Genomic DNA, 22,740 nt, shown 5'->3' on the forward strand with positions numbered 1-22,740 from the left:
TTAAAAATTACTAACTCTAAATTTATTTCCAACACAGCATTGCTCAGTGAATGGTGTATTATTGCTACTAAACCAGATTATAGGAAATACCCACATGCTGTAATTTTAAGTGACTTTTAAAGAACTCTTTGAGAAGTCCCATTTCTGCAGAGCTCACTCACTGCTGGAAGAGATGTAGTGAGTTGAGCTGTGCCCTGCAGGCAAAGCTGCAGACCAGTGCAGTGGGCCAAGAGCACTGTGCCCCACAGCCCTGAGGAGCTTTTGCCATTCTTGCCTGGGAAAAGAAATGGCAGCAACCCTGAAACCTGGAGTGAGCCACAAGCTCAGGCATGTGCAGCTCAATCTCCTCTCTATCTCTCCTCTTGCCCAGCTGCTCTGAGTCCAGAAGAATAAATGTATGAGAGATTATCCTCCTTTGCAAAGCAGATCCTGAGACTCAGTGCTCTGAGCAATGAGGCTGTGATGGGTTTGCACCTCCCTGTCCCAATGTGTTTAGACAAGAGGGCAGCCCAGCCTTGTGCTGTGAGTGTGTGCTATGCCTTGGCAGCCAATCCCTCCTACTCAGTGATATTTGTTTTCCACAGGCTTATAAATGTGCTAAACTGAATTTCCTAAGACCAAGGTAAATTATAAGAGAAATCACTTCGGGGAAACAGAAATCCTCACATGCCAGTGAGGAGGTTTTAATCTGCACTAGAAATGGGTGAAAACAATAAGCACCATGCATCACTTGAGCATGAATTATTTAAGGATTTTTCTCTTCCCCTTGGAGTTCTGAATTTTCAAGGAAAAAACAAAGAAAAGTAGGCTGGAATAGAGGAGGGGAGCAGATGGGAACAAAGGCATGAAAGGGTACTCACTGTGGCACGATTATGATTTGAACAAAGCAGATGAAGAGGAAGACTAGGGAGGCACAAGCCACATAGGCTCCAAACCTGTCATCCACCTGCTTGGAGTACTGCAAAAAAAACACAGTTATTATGTTAGTGGGAAATTTGACTGGCTGCCATAAAAAACTTCTTACTTGGCTTTTGTCTAGGTCCTTGGAAAGCAGTGCTGGTATAAAACAACATTCCCAGCTCCCCTTCTCTCCCAGGCAATCCGTAAGGGCAAGAACAGGCCCAAAGGCCAGGGCAGAAACCCACACAGCTGGGTGAAGAGAGGATTCACCAGCTGCCCCTTGCATGAGAGGAACAGAGATGCATTATCTGGGACCAAGATTCTAGGTCACTGTCATCAGACCTAAACTTCTCGCATGGGAAGTTTCCTCCAAGAGGGACAAATGCTGCTGATGAGGAAACCTTGCATTTGTGCAGATGACTTGACTTATTTTAATGGCAGTGCAGGGCTGCTGTGCTTGTCACACAGTCACTCCTTCCAGCTTCTTGTCATCGTGTCAGCCACGTGGGAGCTGCACCCCATTCCCAGAGATGCTTTCTTTAGCTTGGAGCTCAGTTCTCAGCACAGACCATATCAGTGTTTGAACCACAAAATAAAAGGTGCTCTGAACAGGTGAACCACTAATTTCCCTGGCAGTTTTCAGCTATAAAATTGAAGAGGAGGAGTGGGGGGAAATTACATGCTAGAGCTTTTATCCAGTCCCACACTGATTCATTGAACAGCTGTAAATCCTCAATAGCTCTGCTTTTGTAATAGGTAGTCATTCTTGTCAAGGAAAGACTGTTTCTAAATAAAATTATAAAATAATTAGTGCAGACTTATTATGAAGTGTTTTCCATGGAATAATGAGTTTAACACACAGACCACTCGAGCATCCTAAGGATATGTGCTTGAATAAAAAATGAAAGAAAAAAAGGATTACTTCCTTTGTGCAATTAAACCCATCATTTCTCATGGTACCTTTAATAATGTCATCCAGGTACCTCTAGACTTAGAAATTAGACTTGGAAATTTAACTTTGCAGCCATCTAGAGCTGATGATAATGGATAGTCTCTACTATATAGTCAGAGAAATGGTCTTTGCCTGACAGCAATATCTAAAACCAGATCAGGATGAAATCAACTGCTCATGAGCTTGAGGTCTGTTACTCCCCTTTCTCACATTTGTGGGATAGAGAACTATTTTTTGCTTAAAATGGGCTCCTAAAAATACCCAGGGTACAGACTGCATCCCAATGAGCCCTAATAGTACTTGGGGCTCTATGGGGACAAAGGGCAGAGGAGTCCCTCCAGAGGAGGAGTCCCTCCAGAGGAGCTTAGGTAGGCTGAAATGGGTTTCTCCAGTGATTTGAAGGAGATAAGGGGTGACTGCAATCTCAGTTTGAAGTCTCAAAGTCAGAGAAAAAAAACCTGGTTTATTCTGGATTCCCTTTACTGCTTATCACTGCACATTCATGTGTGTCTGATAGAAATGGCTTTCCTGGCCAGTGTGATTTTTTTAGGACAAGTTATATTAAAGTTTCCATGAAGAAGTATGGATTTTTTAAAATCACAACCCCACCTCCAGCACCCAAACCACAGCTTAAACCCTAGATATAACAGCCTGACCTACTGCAGGAGAATTGAAACTCCTAACAAGCCTGGCTGACCCACTGCAATGGTTTTTGGACAGCGTTACCTTTTTCTCCAGGTCAGGCTCCCTGAATGTTAAGAGGAATTTGCGCACGTGCTCCGAGCGTAACCGATCGATGCTTCTGGCGTCGATGGCTCGGCCCAGAAACTCATCCACTTCATCCTCTGGGTTCATGCTCTCCTGGGTGCTCCTGGGGATGCCATGGAAAGGGAGCATAAGAGCACAAGATGATTTCTGCCTCTGCACCGTGTGTTATTGCAGTGCATAATGAGCTGGAGGTTAATGCCATTTTGCTCCAGCTGGGAAAGGGACTGGGAGCAGAGAGGGAGTGGTACCAGCTCTAGAGCTCACTGCCAGTCCTGAGCCATTACTACAAGGCTTCTATTTATTTGCCCTGTTTCTATACTACATTCCTTGCACTCAGGTCTCATTTCCATCCCTCATTATCTAAAACCACTGGGTAGCCTCCTTCTCCTTGTCCTCTGACTTATCCTTCCCTGCACCGCTCTACTGCTGTAGCTGTTAGTGCCTGCACTGAAAAAAATGATTTATGCCTCCAGTCATATTTCATGCTTTCTAATAACAATTTCTGTAAATATTATTTAAAAAATTTCCAAACTTGAACAATTTTCCCTTTTTGAGAAAAAATTGTTTACAGAACAAACATTTGAGGAAAAAATGTGGCCTGACTCTCCTTCACACAGTTACTTATGAGTATAAAGCATAAAACAGAAAGAAAAATCTGTTTACAAGATATTTACTTAAGGAAAGGTTGCAAAAGAAAAAGGCAACAAAAAAAAATACAAATTTGATTCTGCTTTCTAAATATGTGGAACAAGATTATAATATTTTGTGCCACTGTTTTTCTGAATCTCTGCTCCAGCTAGAGAAAAATGAAGCTGATTTTCAAAAACTGTTGAGAAAAAATAACACTGTAAACTTAATTGTCCTGAGGCATTTTGCGCTGAGGATGAGGAAACCTGAAGCACCTCCCCAGATTCTAGTTATTTTTAAAATCTAACAGTATTTTAATGACTTGATGCTGTCACTTTAATGGCCTGCCCTCAGACAAGCTATAGGCAGAAATTAAAAGCTAATCCTGAAGTGCTGTTTTTCTGCTCTGCTTGCATGATTGCCCAGGTTATCCCCAGGGTTTGCCAATAGTTATCCACTGGAATATGCCCCTCCCTTGCACTGGGGTATATTGCAGCAGATAACTATTTCTGTGTGCAAACCTCAGGGTGCCACAGCAGCTCTGGGCTCCTGCTGTGTGACCCTCCCCAGCTCTGGAGGAAAAATCCTGGGGTCTGACAAGCACAATGAAAAGTACTCTGCTTTATTTCCCTGTTTCATTTGTACTGCACCAGAGCACACAATGCACTCTGTGTTGCAGCCAGCAGGCTCCCACAGGTAAGGCTGTGCTGGAAAGCAGCTCACAAACCAGATTGTGACTCTGTTTTAAAAGTTAAAGGTTCCTTTCCAAAAGGAAGGCTCTTTCAAAGCTTTCTGCAAAACTGGATCAGATTTTAAGAAGAAGCGAAAAATAAATCAGGTCTATCTGCTCATTTCCATTCTACCACTCCTTGACCCAGCTAGCAAGCTAAATGTGTCTGCACCTCAGCTGGGTCATGACAGCACAGCAGTGGCATCTACTCAGTGCCTATACAGCAGTTACAAGCCTAGTTTGTCTCAAGGTATAATCTCCATTTTAGCCAACCTTAGTATCAAAGGGGTTGGGGGAAAGAATTTTTTAATTTGGGGCTCTAGAAGTTATTTAGTTCCTAGAAATTCATATAAACAGCTTTGAAAATAAAAGTGGTTTTGTTTTCCTACAAGGTCAGGACATTCAATTTACTTCCTCAGGGGAAGTACATCTGCTTGAGCATTCAAGGGGATGCTGCTTCGCTTCATTCAGTCCTTGCAGCGTCTTCTGGGCTCATAAAAACGAGCAAGGAAATCATTAGGCTTTGTATTTACAGAATGCCTTCCAAGGCCCTGTGAGTTTGTACACACTGGGGCCATTCCCACTTTCCCGCTCCGCACACGGGATGCACTCTGCGCTGCAACCCAGCCCAGGGGCAGCCCAGCGGCTGGCAAAGAGCACTCACATTTCCAGTTCCGGTCTGAAAATGCCACTCAGGAGGATGTAAAGGGAAAGAACCTGCCTGCTTGGTGTCCACCTCAGCTGCCTGCAGGTCTGTACTAGGTTGTTTTACTGCTCAGGGTGTTTCTAATGCTACAATAAGCTCCAAGCTTGCAGGCTGTCTGGAGTTACCCCAGCAGGTTTGAAATTGCCTTGCTGGGACATTGGCAGTGGGCAGCCACCCTCTCACCAACTGCAGGGAAGCTCAGTCATCTCGCACAGCCTCAGCTGTTCAGGTGACTTTCACAGCCCATTGTACCCAAGCTAAATTACAGTGCAGCAAGTTTGGGTACATTTGCATAAATGTAATTTTAAATTGGCATACTAAAGTTCCCAGTTCTAAGGAGTGCCCTGGAGGCAGTGCCTGTAAGTCAGAGCTGAGCTACTGCCATAGATTAATGAAATTCATATGTCAAAATGCCTTTTGATATACTATGGTTGATGGAGGGGAGGGTGGAATGAGGATTTCAGGCTGCCATGAAACTTCCAAAAACACATCCTAAAAGCAGTGCCGAGGTTTCTTCAAATGTAGCCAACAGAAAATTGTGTCAAGGGACAGAACAGCACAAACAAGAGCTTGTAGCAACTTTTTCAAATGTGAATGCTACCAATTAACCCAGAGATTCTGGCTTCAGAGTGGTCCAAAAATGTGCTGCTGATTTAATTATTCTCTGCCAATGCAGAGTGTGACCACTGCCAAAACTACATGAATGCCATAATTTTAAATGCTTCATGCTTAGGTTGAGTAACTTAACCTGCACTCATGCACATGAGGTTTGGTCCTGTTTTCAGGGATGTGTGCTGCCCACATCTTCCCTTGCTGCCAGACAAAAGTATTGACCCGCAGTATTTCTGCACATGAAGGAACAGCCTCAGGACCTGACATGGTTTAGGTATCTAATTTTAACCATCCTCACCATGAACATACTCTGCTAGAGATTTATTTTTGCCAAATCTTTGTACTTGAGTTAAACAGATTTCTGGATAAAGAGAATCAGAGGCAAGTAAAAGCTTCTTTTGGTACTGAACAGCAATGCAAAAATCCTGAAATCTGTATAATAAGCTGGCACCACCCTGAGTGAGACAGCTCAGCTATTGGCTGTAACAGCCCAAGGAACCTTTCAAACTATAGGATGGAGAACAGAGATTATGGCCCTTGGAGCAACAGAGGAGATGCTGTTCCTCAGCTGTTGAGTGGCTCTGCTGTGGACCAGCACTGAGGCAGCTGATTTCTGTGTTTTCTAGCAGAAACTATGAGGAAAAATACCATTTCATGAGAGATACTGAAAATTTCTGTATTCCTATTATTTTGTTGTAATCTGTTAACTCTTTTCTGCCCAAAGCATATCTAACATAAATGGAATTTCCCAACATCCCTGGATACAACAGGAAACAGTGAACAGTGAGACCAGAGAAACATCCCAGGGTGCCCAGAGCTAAATGTTACAAAAATCCAGTTTGCAGGGAAGGGCAAGGGAAGGAGAGAATGACTCTTAATATTGCCATGTTCAAACTTATCACTTTCCATTTATGCAGCTGCTCTCCACCATAATGTGAATTTTCCCACAGCTGGATGCCTAGAGCTCACAGAAGCATTTACCTGTCCCAGCTCACAGAAATCCACTCAGCCTGAGAAACATGACAAAGAGCAACAGCAACATAATTTAGGCATCAGTCTCCTCTACTGTTGCCTGACTCGCTCTAAGCAAGCTTGTAATTAATGCCATTCAGCAGGACTGAACATGAAATTATTCTAAACAACTTCAATACAGGAAATTCTTTTGTTTTGTCCAGTTGTAGAAGTTAAAACATGAATGTGTTTGGGCTTTTTCCTCCAAAGGCAAATTTTCAAAATATAACTCTCATTAAATTGTTTTAACAATTTCTCTAAAGTTCTCTAGGAAAAAAAAATGAAAATGTTGCTAAAATTTGGCTATATTTTAGACCATTAAACTTTGAATTTACTTTTTCAAACAAGTTATCATTTCTGAGTTTATTTTTATATGCAGAAATAAGTAATATGCAATAATGAATAATATAAAACATAAACAAACTCAGAAATTATACAGGCATTTCAATACACACATAAACTTTTCTTATTGGAGATGTCCAACACTTGTATATACTTTAGAAGAAGATTTTGTCTTGGGTTATTTTCAAAGAGTGGAGATTATTTGGGGCAAGGGGAAGTGCAGCAAAAGCATTTTAATTATAAAAGCAAGTTAGAAGCACCAAACAAATAAATGTTTTGAGGGCAGTAGCTGTTCTGAATGCACATCAGTCAATCCTGTGCCCTCAGCTGGCTGTCCCTCCAGGACAAACCTCTGGGGAGCCCAAGAATTATTTTTGGCTTCCGGGCATCAATTTTTGTCCTGTTTTAATATGAGAAAAAAATCCCAAACGTGTAAACATAACAGTGTATGACAGAAGTAAATTTGCTTACTTGTCCTTGGGGTCCTCGAAACCCTGAAAGAAAGGAAAAGAGCACAAGGGTGAGCAAACAGGCTGACCTTGAGAACACAAAGCATCCCGGGAACAGATTTCACAGGGGACTTTTCAGGGCACTCATTTGTTAGGTGTGGATGGACAGCTTTTCCCACCCACAACAATATTTTGTGCAGCCCTGCCAGCGGGCAGACAGAGCAGCTTTGGATAAACACATTCCTTCAGATATAAATTCATGGAAGTGCAGATAAAGGAAATGTTTCAGCTGACTGCTGGCACACTTTATTTCATGTGTCTTCTTTTCAGCAGTCACCATTACAAATGATACAATGGAAATTGTATTGATATTGTAACTGAGGATGTGTTTTGCTTGAAACAAAACTCAGAACAATAACATGAATCAACCCCTGTATTCAACAAGGTTGCATCTCTTTATGTCAGGGCTCAGCTAAACCCAATGGATTCATTTTGGTTTTCATCTCTCCCAGGGGTCTCCCTGCTCCTCCCCTCATCACATGCACACACACAACATGTTTTCTTGAATGAGATTTCAGGAATTATTTATATTATTTGCAATAGCCCAAATATTCACAATTCTTTCAGGACCACCTGAATGGATTAAGTATTTATGAGTCATCCATAGTTGTCATGGCTAGAAGGCCTTAGACAAAATTTTATATGGGGGCAAAAGTTTATTTGCTTAGCATTAACATACCTAACAGACCAAATTACATCAAAATTGCCATTTTGCATGGGTTGAAACAAAATGTGCCCTCTGACATCTTGGCTTAAATTTAACTGTAGTTAAGAAAAGTTGTATATTTGACAAATAGGGTCAAATACTAAGGCACAGAGTTTGTACCCTGTGTTCCAAAACATAAAACAAATGTAGCTGGGAGATATGAAGAATGGCTTTTGTTTTTCTCCCAGAGACCTCAGGCCAAAACTGCTCAGGGCACGTGAGGATATTCCAGCTGCCGGACCTGCAGCAGCAGCCATTCTGGGGGCAGCACACTGAAATCCATCCTGACTGTGGAAAATCAAACATCTTTGGGCAAAAGTCTTCCCACAGGGGCCTTGTCCAAAACCATCAGAAACAACAACATTGACCAGATACTAAATGAGAACAGATTTTGCCCTTGCAGTGCATTAGCAGTGTGGCCACATGGCAGAAGGAAAGCCAACACACCAGCTTTGCCAGAGGGAAAAACTGAGGTCTGTCACTCAGGTCAGCAGCCAGGACTGTGATTCACTGAGAGAGCAATTCCCATTTTTGCATACTTTGTTTCAGACTAAAACCACACTCCTAAACAGAAACGGCCACTCCAACTTAACCCATCGAAAATTCAGATCAAGGAAGTCTCTCAGTCCCATGTCACAGCCACCAGCAGATTCAGTGGGAAGAAGGAAATAATAATGCTGATTAGCATGTTAGCATGGCTAGTTATTAAAGTAAAAAAAAAAAAGTACTTTTCAACTTTTTGTTGGGTGTTTTTTTTCCTTCTTCTTTTGCCTAATTATTTTACAGTTGTCAGAAATATCTGATTGATTTATTTATTTATCGTCTAAGTAATCCTACCACACAGTGCCAAAACTGAAAGCTCACTGATTAATCATGGAGACAAAATGCTCACTAATTTGTCTGGTTAGGCTGGGGGAAAAAAAAAAAAAAGTCAACTGAACATGAATAGGTACCAGCCAAGAAATAAGCAGAGGGAAGGGATGAGAAAACAGCCAGTATTTTATTAGACAGATATGAAGGTCACTTTTTCAAGCTTAGACAGTTGGGAACTGGATGTCTGAGTGCAGTGGGAGAGTCCCCTAAAATGGTCTGATTTTCACCACCAACTGTGTAACCCTCCATCCCACTGAATTCCTCAAACTAAACACAGATCTCACACTCCTGCCTTTGGGATGCACAAGTTTGAGGACACAGGCTGACCAAGTCAAGTTACTAGAGCACCTCAGCAAGCATATCCTCAAAAATTTCCCCAATATTTCAAGTATGGATAATATTTAACTGGCCATTTATATGAGTGAACACTTAACCCATATGGAGTTTGATTCTGCTCTGCTTCTCTCCCTCAGCAAAACTGTTACAAGGAAAGTTTCTAAAATAAAAGAGAATTAATTGATCTAGCTTTTCAATTTACAATACTAAATTGTATTTGAAATTCTGGAAATTATTCTTGATGGTAACACAAATTAAACTGGTGCTTCAAAACTAAAGACCAAAAAACCACATATTTCAAGTAAAGCAGAAAAAAAAAGACTATCATAATTTCTTTCCTGGATCTTCATTTAACAAGGCTAAATATTTAAGAGTGACTTGAACTTTAATTAGAGAGAATCAGCTTAAAATTAAATGTTGTAGGAACCTGTTTAAGTTAAGCAAATTAAATGATTCACTTCAAACGCTCCCATTTCATACTAAAGATTCTTCAAGCAGAATTGCCAAAAATGGAATTGTTCTAGAGAAAGGTCTGTGGGATTATTTTAGGAAGAAAATCCTTAAACACAGCTTCTTAAAACCTGGTCATTTATTACAGGATATCTTATTTGCACTGGAAGACTTTGCCAGGATATAAAGCAAATACACCTCTAGGACCTGGCTATGACCAGAGCTTTTCCTCCCTCTCCACTAAAGCATCCCTCTTTCACTCACTCACCAAGAATCCTTTCAGGCAGAGGAGGTGATCAGGTGCTCAGGGTCATGCTGCTCACCCTGCTTTGAGTTGGGAGTGAGATTTCCCCCTGGGTTTTGGTTAATGTGCTTTCACCTCTCCCACTCTTGCGGGCATGCTCGGTTCATTGAAGAATCTGCACTTCAGATTATTTCCTTCCCTGTGCACAAGGCTTGAGCACTAATGACATATTGGTCTTTTTTCCTTCTCCCCAGCTGGCAAATAGTTTAGTACCTTCAGGAGTTTTGCTCCAGGTCATGGCTCAGAGTAAGGCTCCTCCCATCAATTGCCATGGTCTGTGTTATACACAGGATAAACACACAACCAAGCCTGCAGGAATAGGGTCTAGATGGATTTTTCTTCATTCCTACTCATAATCTGGTGGCCAAACTTCCAAATACGAGGGGCTAAAGGCACTGTTCAGCACACCTCATGTGATCCACTGGAAGTTGGACAGCTGGGCTGGGGCTGGGCTCAGCCTGTTTGGGTACTGCTGCACGGAGATATGTCAAAATTGGCATTTCTGCACAAACATATACAGAAATCTGACCACCCCCCCAAAAAAAAGCTGATAAAAATGAGATGCCTGTCATTTAGGAGAGGGATTGTAAAGGGATAGGAAGAGGAATAACCAATTCTTGGAGTTAAGAAGATAAATCCCCTCTTGGCTGCTCATGGATTTGTACCCAGCAGGTTGAAACAATGCCAGTGGTTTTCTAGGGAGCTATGAAGAAAAGGCTGGGAATTGTCAGTAGGGATGAAAGTGACAAAAGTGATGGTGGCTACAAGGATCAGACAGATAGGAGTTTGCAGGAGTTCAAGGATAGCTCCATAATCATGATGATAAAGTTGCCCTTGTTCAGGCCAAAATTCCTTCCTTCTAGAAGAGACCATAAGGCATGAGATAGGTCTGACCACAGCACAGTACTAATGGACTGCTGCACATAGGACCTCATGCAAATTTTATTCAGTCTCATTTTAAATATCCCTGATACTGGTGTTTTTCTCATTCCCCCAGGAAGCTTTATTACTCTGCCATCAGATTGCAAAAGCAAAGGTAATAGCATTTAATAATTCCTCTGAGACTAAGACAAGTCCCCTCTTTGACTTCAGGAACAACCCAAACTCAGCTGAATCAACTCCCTTCAAGGCTCTGCTCTTTTGTCTTTCCTACAGGAGATTATTTAAAAAGCTTTATTGTTTTATGGCAGGTCAGGTGACTCAGAATCCACACTGACATCCTCAGTGGGAGTAGATGTGCAGGAGGAAGAAAAGAGGGAATATTACTGCCTCAGTCCCTATGGCCCCTAAGGCTTACTACTTTATGGGGGATATTTTATGAATATCTATTGTGCTAAAAGCTCATATGACTGCCATCTCTCTGCTTGACTTCTAAATTAACTAAGCCCTTTTCTTTGAAGATTAAAACTGATTCCTTAAATAGAATGACAAAGTGTTTGTCAAAGACATGACAAGCTGATTGCTACACCATAACACTTCAAATCAAGAACGATTAGAAATAATAATTCTAACTTTGAGAACACTGGCTGCAATTATTAACATATCGTAAATATGCAAAGAAAAGTAGAGTAGATTTTATATGCTTTTAACTTTTCATTTAACTCCAAAAATGAGGCAGTAGAGGGGCTGATGAGCTTCATGACCTTCTTAATGGCAATGTGTGTGGGAAGCATAAATTCCACCCTTAAAAACTTCGTTCTCAACTCCAGCAAAGATCTTGGGAGCAAAAATGACAAAGAAACTGAATTTTCTTACCCTGTTTCCATCTCCAGAACAAAGTCAAAATAGAACTTACATGATGTTAAAGCAGAAATCGAAATAACTTTGGACTTAGGGACAAAATGAGCTTTGTAAGAGTTAAGGCCAACTTGCAGAGGTGCTTCCCAGAGACAGGGACCGTGGAAACCAGAAATGGAGAGTGACAGGCTGAGAGTAGATGTTGATAAAAACAAACTGACTTTGGGTCTACCACAAAACTAATTATTCACATCTATTTTCAGCACTGTTGTACCTTCTGCTTTGTCCCTGTGGTCAAAAAGACAAGGCTATGAAGATAGATGCTGTCAGGTGTAAATGCAGAAGCAAAACTGAAGGACTTCAAAGTGCTCAAGCCAAAAATAACACAATTTCTGTTTCCAGAGTCCAGAAAGAATAAAGCCAGATAGGAAGGATATTTAACAAGCATCTAAGTGCAGAACAACAGACTGGCAGAAAACCAGTTTATGAAACAGATTAAATGATGAGTGTGTCTGCTATAGCTGGAACAGAGACTAATGAGGTCTGAAAAGGAAAGCTGAAGTGCTCCTTTTCTGCAGCCCACCCCACTTGATAAAAAGACTTTAATTCCACGGCACTGGCCACAGATGGTGAAACCCTCTGTTTTCTTCAGCTCAAAATGATTCTGTAGACAGTCCTCAGCTGGCAGACCAGACCTGGCCAATGCCATGAATTTATCTGGGCCATCAGATTTAAATCTATAGATCACAAGAGGTTACTTTGGCTGAAATAGGCTTTCTTTACCTTACTTTTAATTAACTTCTGGCTCTGAACTCACACCTCTGAAAAGTGCAGGTTGCTCACAGTTTTCTGTGAACTCTGAATCCAAATATCTCCAGTACAAAGGTCACATTTTCAAGTGAAATGGTTTCTGGTTCTGTGCCTCATTTGTGAACAGTTTTTAGAACTTGCAAAACAGACATAAAAATAAGCAGTCCTAGAAATGCTCTGAATCAGTTCCTGGCTCCATAATCTCTGCCCTTCCATGTCTACTCTCCAAATGATGATAAACACCACAAACTTCTCCAGAAACTACTGTTTGCCTTCTAATCAGATACAGACAGACTGGATCCCAGCCTAACCAGCCTTAATTGAAATTGCCCACTGGTGCTGGCCAGAGCTGCTCACCCTCTCAGAAACCCAGACCCAAACCTGACCTGCAGCATTTTGACATTAAGGCTTAGTGCCTGCTCGAGGAAGCTTTGGAAATCATTCTGGGAAGTGCCACAAATCCACCTGTGCAATGCTTCCATGAACATTGGAAGAAGTGTTTCTGTGAATAAAAGGGAATTGTATCTTTATTTCTGCAGGCTAAATTTAGTCCCAATCAAAACCAGTCTGACACATTTTAGTACTGTCTCAATCCAAATGACCTTTCCCATACGAGTAAAATTTATTCTAGAAAAGGGTACTGAATGGTGGGAAAATTATCAGTGCAAGGCTTCCAAGCAAATATCAAACTCTGTCTAGGTTTCTCAATAGCAGCTGCAGATCTGCTGTTGCATTGATTAGTTCTTTAAAAGAGAGATTCTTATCCCTCTTTTAAAGAAGTAATCAAGGATGATTGCAAGTCCTGATCAGCTAGAATAAAAGGCTAGCAGATGAGGATATCAAACAGTGTAAAGCCTCTGACAATTTGAGCAATGTACATTGTACACCCAGTCATTTATGTGAGATCCCATGGATCACGTGAATCAGGAAACCCTTTTTTCAGGTGAGCACCAAAGCAATTACACAGCATAACTGCTGGATGGGATTCCTCCCATTGCTGTTTGAGAGCTATCAAAACCAAACTGGCTCTATAAAACCCAGACTAGTCTAACAATTTCCTCCCAGATCTACAGCAATATGTGGAGATTACAGCAGAAAGGATTTTGTGAGTTTCTCCCAGCTTGATTACAAGTTAAATTACTACAATAGCAGTGAAAAAATAGTGGGTCAAATTCTTCTCCATTGGGGGCCCCTGCCCAGCTTTGCTGACGTCAGTGTTGCAATTACCAGATTTAGCAGATGATTGCTGGAAAAGAGGATAATGGTGACCTGCAGTTAAATGAAACCTTTCAGAGGAGGGTGAACCCTCAGTGCCTAATTCATGGACTCAAATCCCATTCTCTTTGACAGAGCTGACTGAGGAAAACTTGTCCTATGGAGCTTTTATTTTCTATTTTCATTACTTCTGATATTTTAGAGGTAGAATTGGCACAGAACCAGCTATGGCATCTGTTCCACTGAGGCACCTGTTCCCCAGTTTTTATTTCCAAGTATCAAGATCTATTGTAAGGGCAACTTGAAGACATAAAGAGAGGAAATGAGCTGTATTAACAATGCAAAATGCAAAGAACTGTTTGATTTAGGACAGGGGGAACAGGACAAAGAATTATATTATTGTTGAATGACCCAGCTTGTAGATGTGTGCAGTTTCATTAGAAAACAAACACCAAGCAATGAAATATCACGTGGAAGGACGTGCAGAGGTCTGAGCAGCACCACAAGGAATCAGGACTGATTCCCTTTATCATGCCAGCCAGGATCCATTTTTATAACCTTGTCTCACATCTTTAACATCTGCATGCAGTAGTATTTCCTACATATATATATAATCTCTATTTGATTTTATGTCAGTTTTTTACTTTGTAACTAACATTGACTTCATACACAATTTCACTGCAAATTAAATGTTTCATTAGCTGTACCCAGACTCATGAAAGAAGCATGGTCAGACTGAAACCAGTATTGCAACCAGGGAACAAACTTGATGAGAGAATCAGAGCTGTGCAGAGACATGGTTATAGTCTTCAACCACAGAGAAGGTAATTGTAAAGGAGAGAAAAATAAACTGTCTTCTATCTACTGTGAGTAGCTCATGCAGCACCATGGTTTCAAACTGAAGTGAGGACATGTGAAGTAAAACACCAACAAAAATCATAAAACTGTTGAAGAGAATGCCCAGCAAGACCTTCCATCCTTTCAGGTCTTTAAACAAGGGCCAGACAAGTCTCTGTCAGCAATGTTGGGGGTACAGCTGGCTCCTGTACAAAGGGGGGAGATTGATGCATGAAGCTCCATGCCCAGATCATAAACTTTCTAAAATCTTCACATGTATCTCATATTATTCATATATTATTTATTCCCTATACATTCTCCTAATAGAGTCTTTTTAACCTTATTGTTTCAATATTTGCAAAGGATTTTGTGATGTCATTCCAGACTTAAAAGCCCTGAATAAAATAATTAGAAATTGTTCATGAAAATCAGGGATTTCACAAGCTTCTTATACAGCCTTTCCTTGCATCTAAGTTTTTTTCTTAATTTAGACCCTCATTTCAGCAAATTAGGATGATTATTTTTAAACCTGCCCTTTACAGTCATGGAGAATGATTTATCATTATTTTTTTGTCCTTATAAACATTCCTGTATTTGAAGACTTTTATTTCTAATCAGTCTTCTCCCTTCTAGGTTAGAGCAAACACAAAATTTCAACATTTTCAGAGGACACACTGTTGAAACTCTGCTTATTTGGAATTTTGTCCACTAGATTATCTCTAACTCATCCACATCTCCTAAATTATTGTAATCCCAAACTGGATGTGCTTTTCTGGATACAAACTTAATAATGTTGAGCAGAGTAAAAGATGCAAGAAAATAATTTGTCATCTAGAACAGCCCTGTAATTTTGGAAAGTATCAACATTTCCCTTTTTATTGCTGTTTACAACAAACCTCTTTCAGTTTACAGTTGACTACAATCCCCAAATTGGTTTTTCTTTAATAGCAATTTTGTTTTGCTGATGAAAACTGAGACACGAGTATTATTTCCAGAAGTCTAAAATTCATCAATATTTATAAAAGCGCTCTGAAATATATACTGGGAAAAGCAAAGTATTTCTCAGTGGTGTATAAATATTGTACTAGCTATAAATATACCTGTACTCTCTCAAATGCTTTTAAGTTCACTTATTTTTGACCCTCTTGCAATTACAAACTGGACTAGAGAGACAGTGGGGAAGGCAAGGCTGGTGTATGGAGACCTGGGGGAATGAGCAGCACAAAAGTCTCCATTTCCAGAGAGATACAGTCACTGGTGCTGGACTGATTGCTTTTGTTTAGGAAACGAGAAGACAAGCTGCAAAAGGCAATAAAAACAGCAAGCAGCTCTGCTGTTGTGCCAGGCTGTGGCTCAGTTCCTGCTCTGTGTGCAGCCCTGAGCTGACGCTGTGCAGGTTCCCCTGCCCTGGAGCTGCCCCCAGCCCCTGCAGCCCCTTGGGCTCCCAGAGCAGGGCTCCAGCACAGGCTGCCAGCTCAGGGCAGGGCTCTTGGCCCTCCCAGGGCATTTGGGTCTGACCTTCCCCTGCACAGTAACCAGTTTGTTCAGGGCTGGGGCTCCTGCAGCAGCTAATGGAGGTCAGCATCAGCAGTGTGCAGCATTGATGGGTCCGGGCTGCTGCCTCCCTGCAGGCTCTGCAGGGGGAGGAAGGCCACTGCTAAGCAATGGGAAGGGCAAAAGAAGGATGTGTGATGGTCTGGAGAGAAGAACAGTGCACATGGAAAGTGCTGGATGGGACGAGCTGACACAGTTGCAACTCCTTGACTCAGGCCCCAGCTAGCCAGGGTAGGAGTAGGAAAGTGACTCCTGCTTTCCAGGACATTTTAGATTACCACCGCATGGACACATGTAAGATAATTTATCTTATTCATATGTGTCTGAAAAAACTCCTGTGTGCACAAGGAAAAAACTTTAACTAGAAACATCGCGGAAAATCTGCTGGACCTGGTGCAGGTTAAGGTCCGAGCCACAACCTGGAGAGAAGCAGGGACCAAAGGTGCCCCATGTCACTGCCCACGCTGCCATTCCACACAAATCCCACCAGCTGCACTGGTGATGTGCCCAGACATGGCAGCACGTGGGAATGATGTGACAAAAGAGGAGAAGGAGGAGGAAAAAAGGAATAAAGGGCTACATTTGATGCTACTCCATCTCCTCTCAGACTACTGCTAATATATCCTAAGAATAGAGACAGTTACCAGAGCCAGCATTCACTGGAAAGAAAAATGGCCAAAATAATTCTGTTTTCTATTAAATATAACAGTGCCTTCCAAAAATGCAATTCAGGGAACTTTAATATTCTCTTTCAGGGAATTGTAAGTAGAGCCACAAAAAAAAAAAAAAAGTGTCTATTTTTTTTCTGAAAATATGGTTGTCTTTAAAATGCAAAACGTTTTACATTTGTGACAAAACCCAGTGCCCTTCATAACCATCTCTATTATTCCCTACACACACATGTATTCATATTTACACATTAATACAATGGAACTGCACATCACTGCAATGTTACCTGGCTCCTGCCTGAGGACAGTCTCACCATTACCCTTATAAATACCTGTTTTGAAATTACAGAGCTAAGGAGCTCCAGGTCTTGAAGAGAAAGGCAATGTTGCACTGCCCACCTTTGGCATAGTACTTTGACTAATCCAACCTTACATGTTCACAGCTTCCAAGAAGAAAGACTATATATAACAATATGCAAAAGGTCTGGTGGGTGATGTGGAACAAAGAGCACATTTTCAGGAGGTTTGAGAGCTGGTGCTGCTTACCAAGATCAATGACATGTCATCCCAGAGGAGCACTGATAAAAGCTTCTGTAGCTCTGCTCCCCTTCTGTCTCTCTGCATTTTGTATTTCTAAGCAGGCAGTTTGCAGCCAGCATGCACTCTGCATGCATTAAGCATACACAGCATACATGTAACACAGTGCTACAGATGACAAAGCACTGTGCAAAGATGGGTGGTACAAAAAAATGCATATTTAAATTAGAAGTTTACACAGAGTTGAGATAGGAGATGGAGAAATTGCTCCTGTGTTCTAATCACTAAAATATCCATCTAGCAGATATTAAAATGGGAGGCCACGGGGAGGATGTTTGCATTTTCACTAATGCATCTCAAATGTAACAGATCTGTAAATCTGCAAATAACAGGTTTTAAAAAACAGTCCATAAGAACAACAAAAAGTCTACCTGAAAATAATACATCTGAATCAGGTTTCAGTTGGTTTTCAAGAAGCAGCCTGATGCATGCAACACCAGCTTCTCAAAAGAGAGCTTGATATAAGAGGCAGATTGAGTAGAAGGGACTTTCTGAGCTGCTGAATTTTCAAGAAGGTAAATAGCATTACAGAGAAAGGCTGAAGATAAGGAAAAAAAGAATAAGTCTTTCCTCCTACAAGTGAGGGGCAGTGAAGTTTTTAGGACTCAGCTTGGTATTTCAACAAATAATTATGTTTTTCCAACTGAACAACCAGCTAGACACGGCAAACTGTAATTAACACCAAGAAGCATAATACCATTTGGCATGCATACACCTTGTTTCTGAACAGGAGGCTTCAAGAACCCCTCAAAAGCTATTCAAAGAAACTTATAATTATAATTATGTGCTAGTGTGATTAGTCTCTTCTAATAATGTCATGCCCATTGAGCACACCCTATTGAAAAGCCCACATAAAAAAATGCACAGTTCCACTGATCTGTATGCTCATGTCAGAAGCCCTCATTTGGAGATCTGAGAAATGAAAGAAACATTACTATTACTAAGAAATTTGGTTTAGCACTGTAAAATGATATTAGGATTGAATAATATTAGCACCAACTCCTAATAAAAGTGCCAGCATTTCCCTTTAAAAGATACCATATGCAGTTTCTTATAGCTATGACAAATTTTTAAACTGTGGGATTGAATCTCATGTTCATATATTTTTTTAAATACTTAATGGCTTTGGTGACCTGGAGCAGAACTTTGACTATAGACAACAAAGTGAGCAACAAATAGACACTTTTAACTGTGCATGAAGGGTCAAAACAACATAAATAAGGTTACAGAACAATCTGATTATGCATGCAATTGTAAAGGTGTTAAATATTTCTATTATTATTAAAAATAGCCACTATAATATAAGCTATCTTCTTAATCTTTATTGCAGAGAAAAAAGATATCATCTACACCTTTTATGTAAAATAAGCCATAAAAGTCCTCTCAGTGCAACTGAATTGGTAATTAGCTCTTGTTCATTTTAATTTAGAAAGACTGTGAAAGGTACAAGAAAGAAATGAAGATGCCTGCTACCTGAGGCCAATTAATCCATGTACTCAAGGATGTGTTCTCCAGGATTAAACATGGCAGTGACATCCCTGGGGCCCCACAGCACACAGAGAGGAGAACAGCACCTGGCTGTGACAATGCAAAAACCCTCTGCAGGTACTGAGCTAGCAGAAATGTCAGTCAGATGCCTCTTGAACGCCGGGGTTATGGAGCAGTTTTTGCAGATAATGACATCTTCTCACACAGCCTGGATGAGTGCTCAGAATGTGGGACAAGTCAGACAAAAGATCCTTCTTTGAGCCATTCAGCCTCCCTTCCCCTCTCAAACAGCCTTGTGCCTCATCTCACAATCACTCACCTCCAGATGTACCCATTATTGTTATTTCTGGAGTCAAAGTCGAATTTTCCACCCCCATTTGGAAAACGCCCTCGGGGGCTGTAAAAACCTTCAGACAAAGCAGGAGGGATATATAACACCCTATTAAGAAGAAAATGAATTAATGTCCACAGAGCAAGGCATTACCATTCTCTTCATCTCCTTGGAGACCTGGTGGCCTCCCAGGTGGTTGTAGAAGGGCCGGTCAACCCCCCAGTGAGGCGGGTTATGGCTGATGGAGTTGGCGCGCTGCCGGTTCATCTTGGCTATCGTGGCTTTCTCGTCTTTCTGGAATACAAACCACAGAGAAATGCATGAGACATCTCCAAACATTTACACAGCAGTCATTCCCCAAGCATCTCTCACTTCTGATCTCTCGCTCCAAAAGCTGGCTTGGCACCTTGAACTCTGTAAAGCAGTCACTGATCAGAAGCACAGTCAGCATCTCTCTCTTATTTTTAGAACACTTTACTCTAAATGTTGCCCGTCATTTTATTCCTTTACTTGTTCTGAACAACCACCATGACCTGTGTAAACATGGGTAGTATTCAAAAATTGAGACATCTGTTTTCTTTATTAGCAAATTGAATAAAACACAACAATTTCAGATAGAAAATTGCAGCTCCAAGATGAGATGCTACACAGAGGATCCTCAAAAAGCCAAAGAACAGTTACATCTAGAAGAGAAACAACAGACAGAGTGATTTGGTTGAAGAACAGGAGCCTTGAAGCTCCTTGAAGCTCCTTGAAGCTATGGGAATACAGGACACCTTTCTCCATAGGCAGAAGCAAATAATTTTCCACACTTGCAAGAGCATATTCCCAGACACGCTAAGGAAAGCATGTAAATCTTGCAAACAACTGGTCTCATGTTAAGGGTAATGCAATTGCAGAGTGTGACAAAATGATCCTCCCAACTCTAATGCTACCTTCCAATTTGACAGTGACACAAATTCTCCTGAAGTTTGGACAGAGTCTTTGTATTTGCTATCAAGGCTTTGCCTCTTGGCTGCAATGGGAACCTACTGTGAGGTTAGCACAGATATATCAGGTTTCATTCCAGCTCACTGCCAGTCTCAAGAGCACAGAAGTGCTCTTGAACCTGTAACTAGGCTCAACAACAGGTAGATTATTTCCTTATTTTGAATATAGTCCCTAGCCAAAAAGACAGGCATGTTTCCACGAGGAATGTGCTCTGTGGACACAAGTCCCCCTAGCAAAGGCTGCACTGCAGACTGGCTCAGGGAGGATTGTGTGATTGACCTGTACTGACTCAGAAGGGTGGCAATTTCTATATCCTTGCTTAAAACAGACAAACTCTGGAGAGACTGAAAATTCAGAAGGTATGGATTGTTGTTTCTTACTTGAGAGATTAAACTTTTTCAAGAGAATTGCTGCTTCAATGACATTAGAGAAGAAAACAGACTTAATAGTTAATTTTAGATTTCCAGACAAATGAGTTATTTAAAAAGAAAGCCTCCATTGCTTTCAACTCTAGAGTTTTGGTTCAAGTGTTATTTGACAATACAAGTTGGTCTGCTGCTTTTCTTGCCTGGAGTCTGCATTCCATATCTATTTATTTTGATTCCCCACTATTCAGTGTAACTTGTACCTTTCAGGAGTTTGCAAAATACCTGGTGTTATCTCCATGGTAACCACAGAGTTAAATGTCAAGTGCTATGCTGCCTTAAATTAGGGTTTTTAAAAAGAAATTTTAAAAAGCTTGCTGAAATTCAGTGCTGAAGAAAGCTGCCTGACTGACAAGCATGGGAAATCATCTTCTCTCTCCTTGCAAGGAAGAGTCAGCTACAATGACAACCTTTCCCTGGAGACCACAGCTCACCACACGGGCACCCAACATTGCAGAGCACGTGGGGCTGCAGCTCCATGACCACGGGCTGGGGACACGGGGCCACCTGGGACAGAGCCCTGTGCCCCACAGCCAGCTGGCCCCGTGACAGTGAGCAGCTGTGGTCCTGCAAAGACCTTCACCCAGCCAGGATGACAGGTGTAGAGTCACAAGGAAACCCTGTGGGAGCAGGATGACCATCAGGAGAACCAGAGGTGCTCCCACATGGATGCCCCCAGGACAGCAAGTGCCTCCCATATCTCTTCTTCCCCACACTGAACCCACCACTGGTTCATCTGAAAAGCCTGAAAATTGCAGCACTTGGCACCAGCTGAGTTTCCCATGAGCCACCATGACAGAGCCACTGGATAACCTCCAGGAGAGACTTCTTTTAAATGTTTCTATAAATACATTAATGTGATGAAATCTTGATGTCCAGATTTGCGTTGGTTTGAGGTTTTGTTTTTTAAGACTCGCTGCTCTTTATACTCATTGCCATCATTTGTAATACTTTCTTGTGGCTTTTTTCAGTTATGCAATCTTTTTCATAGTTATACTTCTTTCTTTTATGATGTGATGCCAGAAAACTGGTAGGAAATACAGTTTCATTATCTCCAAGCAAATAGATATTGTTTTTCAATAACAGATGTGACACTGTCAATCCATTTTTTTCCAACTAAGGGGAGGGTTTTCAACCAAATGGAATAAAAAATCCCAGATGTTGAAACTAGTCTGAGGACCCATAAAAGCAAAACTATTTGATTACTTTACAAATGCCTTTACATCAACAGATGATAAAAGTGATATACAGCAGGTTTTTGCCCCATGAGTTAGTAAATTTGGTTAGAATTTGAGAAAAGGCTTAATGCCAAAGTCCATGAAGACATACTGCCCCTCTCAGCCCATGAGTGATCCTCATACCTGCTGCAAGTGCTAGTGGGTCTGGAGCACTGCTTGATGAATTTGAAGGAAATTAATGACCTCATACATATTTATTGACACATCTGGACTGAGGTAAGAACAGGAAAATGGGTAAACATGTAATTCTGAGATTGTTTCTAACCATGAGGTCAGGTGCCATAAATTTTCCATGGCTTCTTGAACTCTGGCAGTATTTCCCCCCACACCTCTTGTAGGAAGTTTCCACTGGATTGTGGACAATGTTTCAGCAATATTTCCAATCAGATTAAAACACATACATACAAGCACAGTGCACTTCTGCTTTTCCACATTACATAATGTGCTACGAGGTCATCTTGAATAATAGGACTTTGCTGCTAACAACAACGCTTATTAAAGAAAAAATTAAACATGTTGTTTTAAAAACTTGAGATAATTTATTTTCTGCAAAATCCCTTGTTCAGTGGGTGATGAAAATAACAAACTCTAAAAATGAAGCATTAGATGGGTCACAGCTCCTCTGTGGAAATTTATGAGGATGCCTCCTCTGTTTCTTCCTGGCTAAGTGACAGCATAAGGACAACTTGCACACAAAGCTGCCTAAGGCATAACAAGACTGGAAAAGAAGAATAAAGAAAGAGAAGGGATGATACCTTTCAGTCCTACTCATTACAGGTACTACCAACAAGAGAAGGTGCAAAAGTTTCTGACAGCAATGAGTTTTTCAGATTTTAGGTGGCTAAACTCCAGAAAGCTGTTGTGGGAACTTTTCAAATCTGGACTCACAAAGAGACTGTAAATCTGATTCCCAGGGGTTTTATTGTGTTCCCACCACCAGTTCCCACACACTGAGCTACAGTAATGTTACAGCAAAACTGCAGAAAGAGCTGGGGTTTTCTTGTACTTATCAATTGAATCAAGA

The 22,740-nt window shown here is 41.2% G+C and overlaps 1 protein-coding gene across 1 annotated transcript in view; it reads right to left on the reverse strand.

Moving 5' to 3' along the window:
* ADCY5 (adenylate cyclase 5) overlaps window positions 1–22,740 on the reverse strand; it is a 203,238-nt gene that overhangs the window by 23,801 nt on the left and 156,697 nt on the right. Inside the window, exons 8-11 of the mRNA XM_005485150.3 lie at window positions 19,217–19,357; window positions 7,120–7,142; window positions 2,579–2,723; window positions 861–958 (exon numbers count right to left, since the gene is read on the reverse strand). Of these exons, the coding sequence (XP_005485207.2) occupies window positions 861–958; window positions 2,579–2,723; window positions 7,120–7,142; window positions 19,217–19,357 (407 nt within the window). The remainder of the gene's footprint in view (window positions 1–860; window positions 959–2,578; window positions 2,724–7,119; window positions 7,143–19,216; window positions 19,358–22,740) is intronic.

This window comes from Zonotrichia albicollis, chromosome 10 (genome assembly GCF_047830755.1).
Source record: "Zonotrichia albicollis isolate bZonAlb1 chromosome 10, bZonAlb1.hap1, whole genome shotgun sequence".
NCBI classification, from domain to species: domain Eukaryota; kingdom Metazoa; phylum Chordata; class Aves; order Passeriformes; family Passerellidae; genus Zonotrichia; species Zonotrichia albicollis.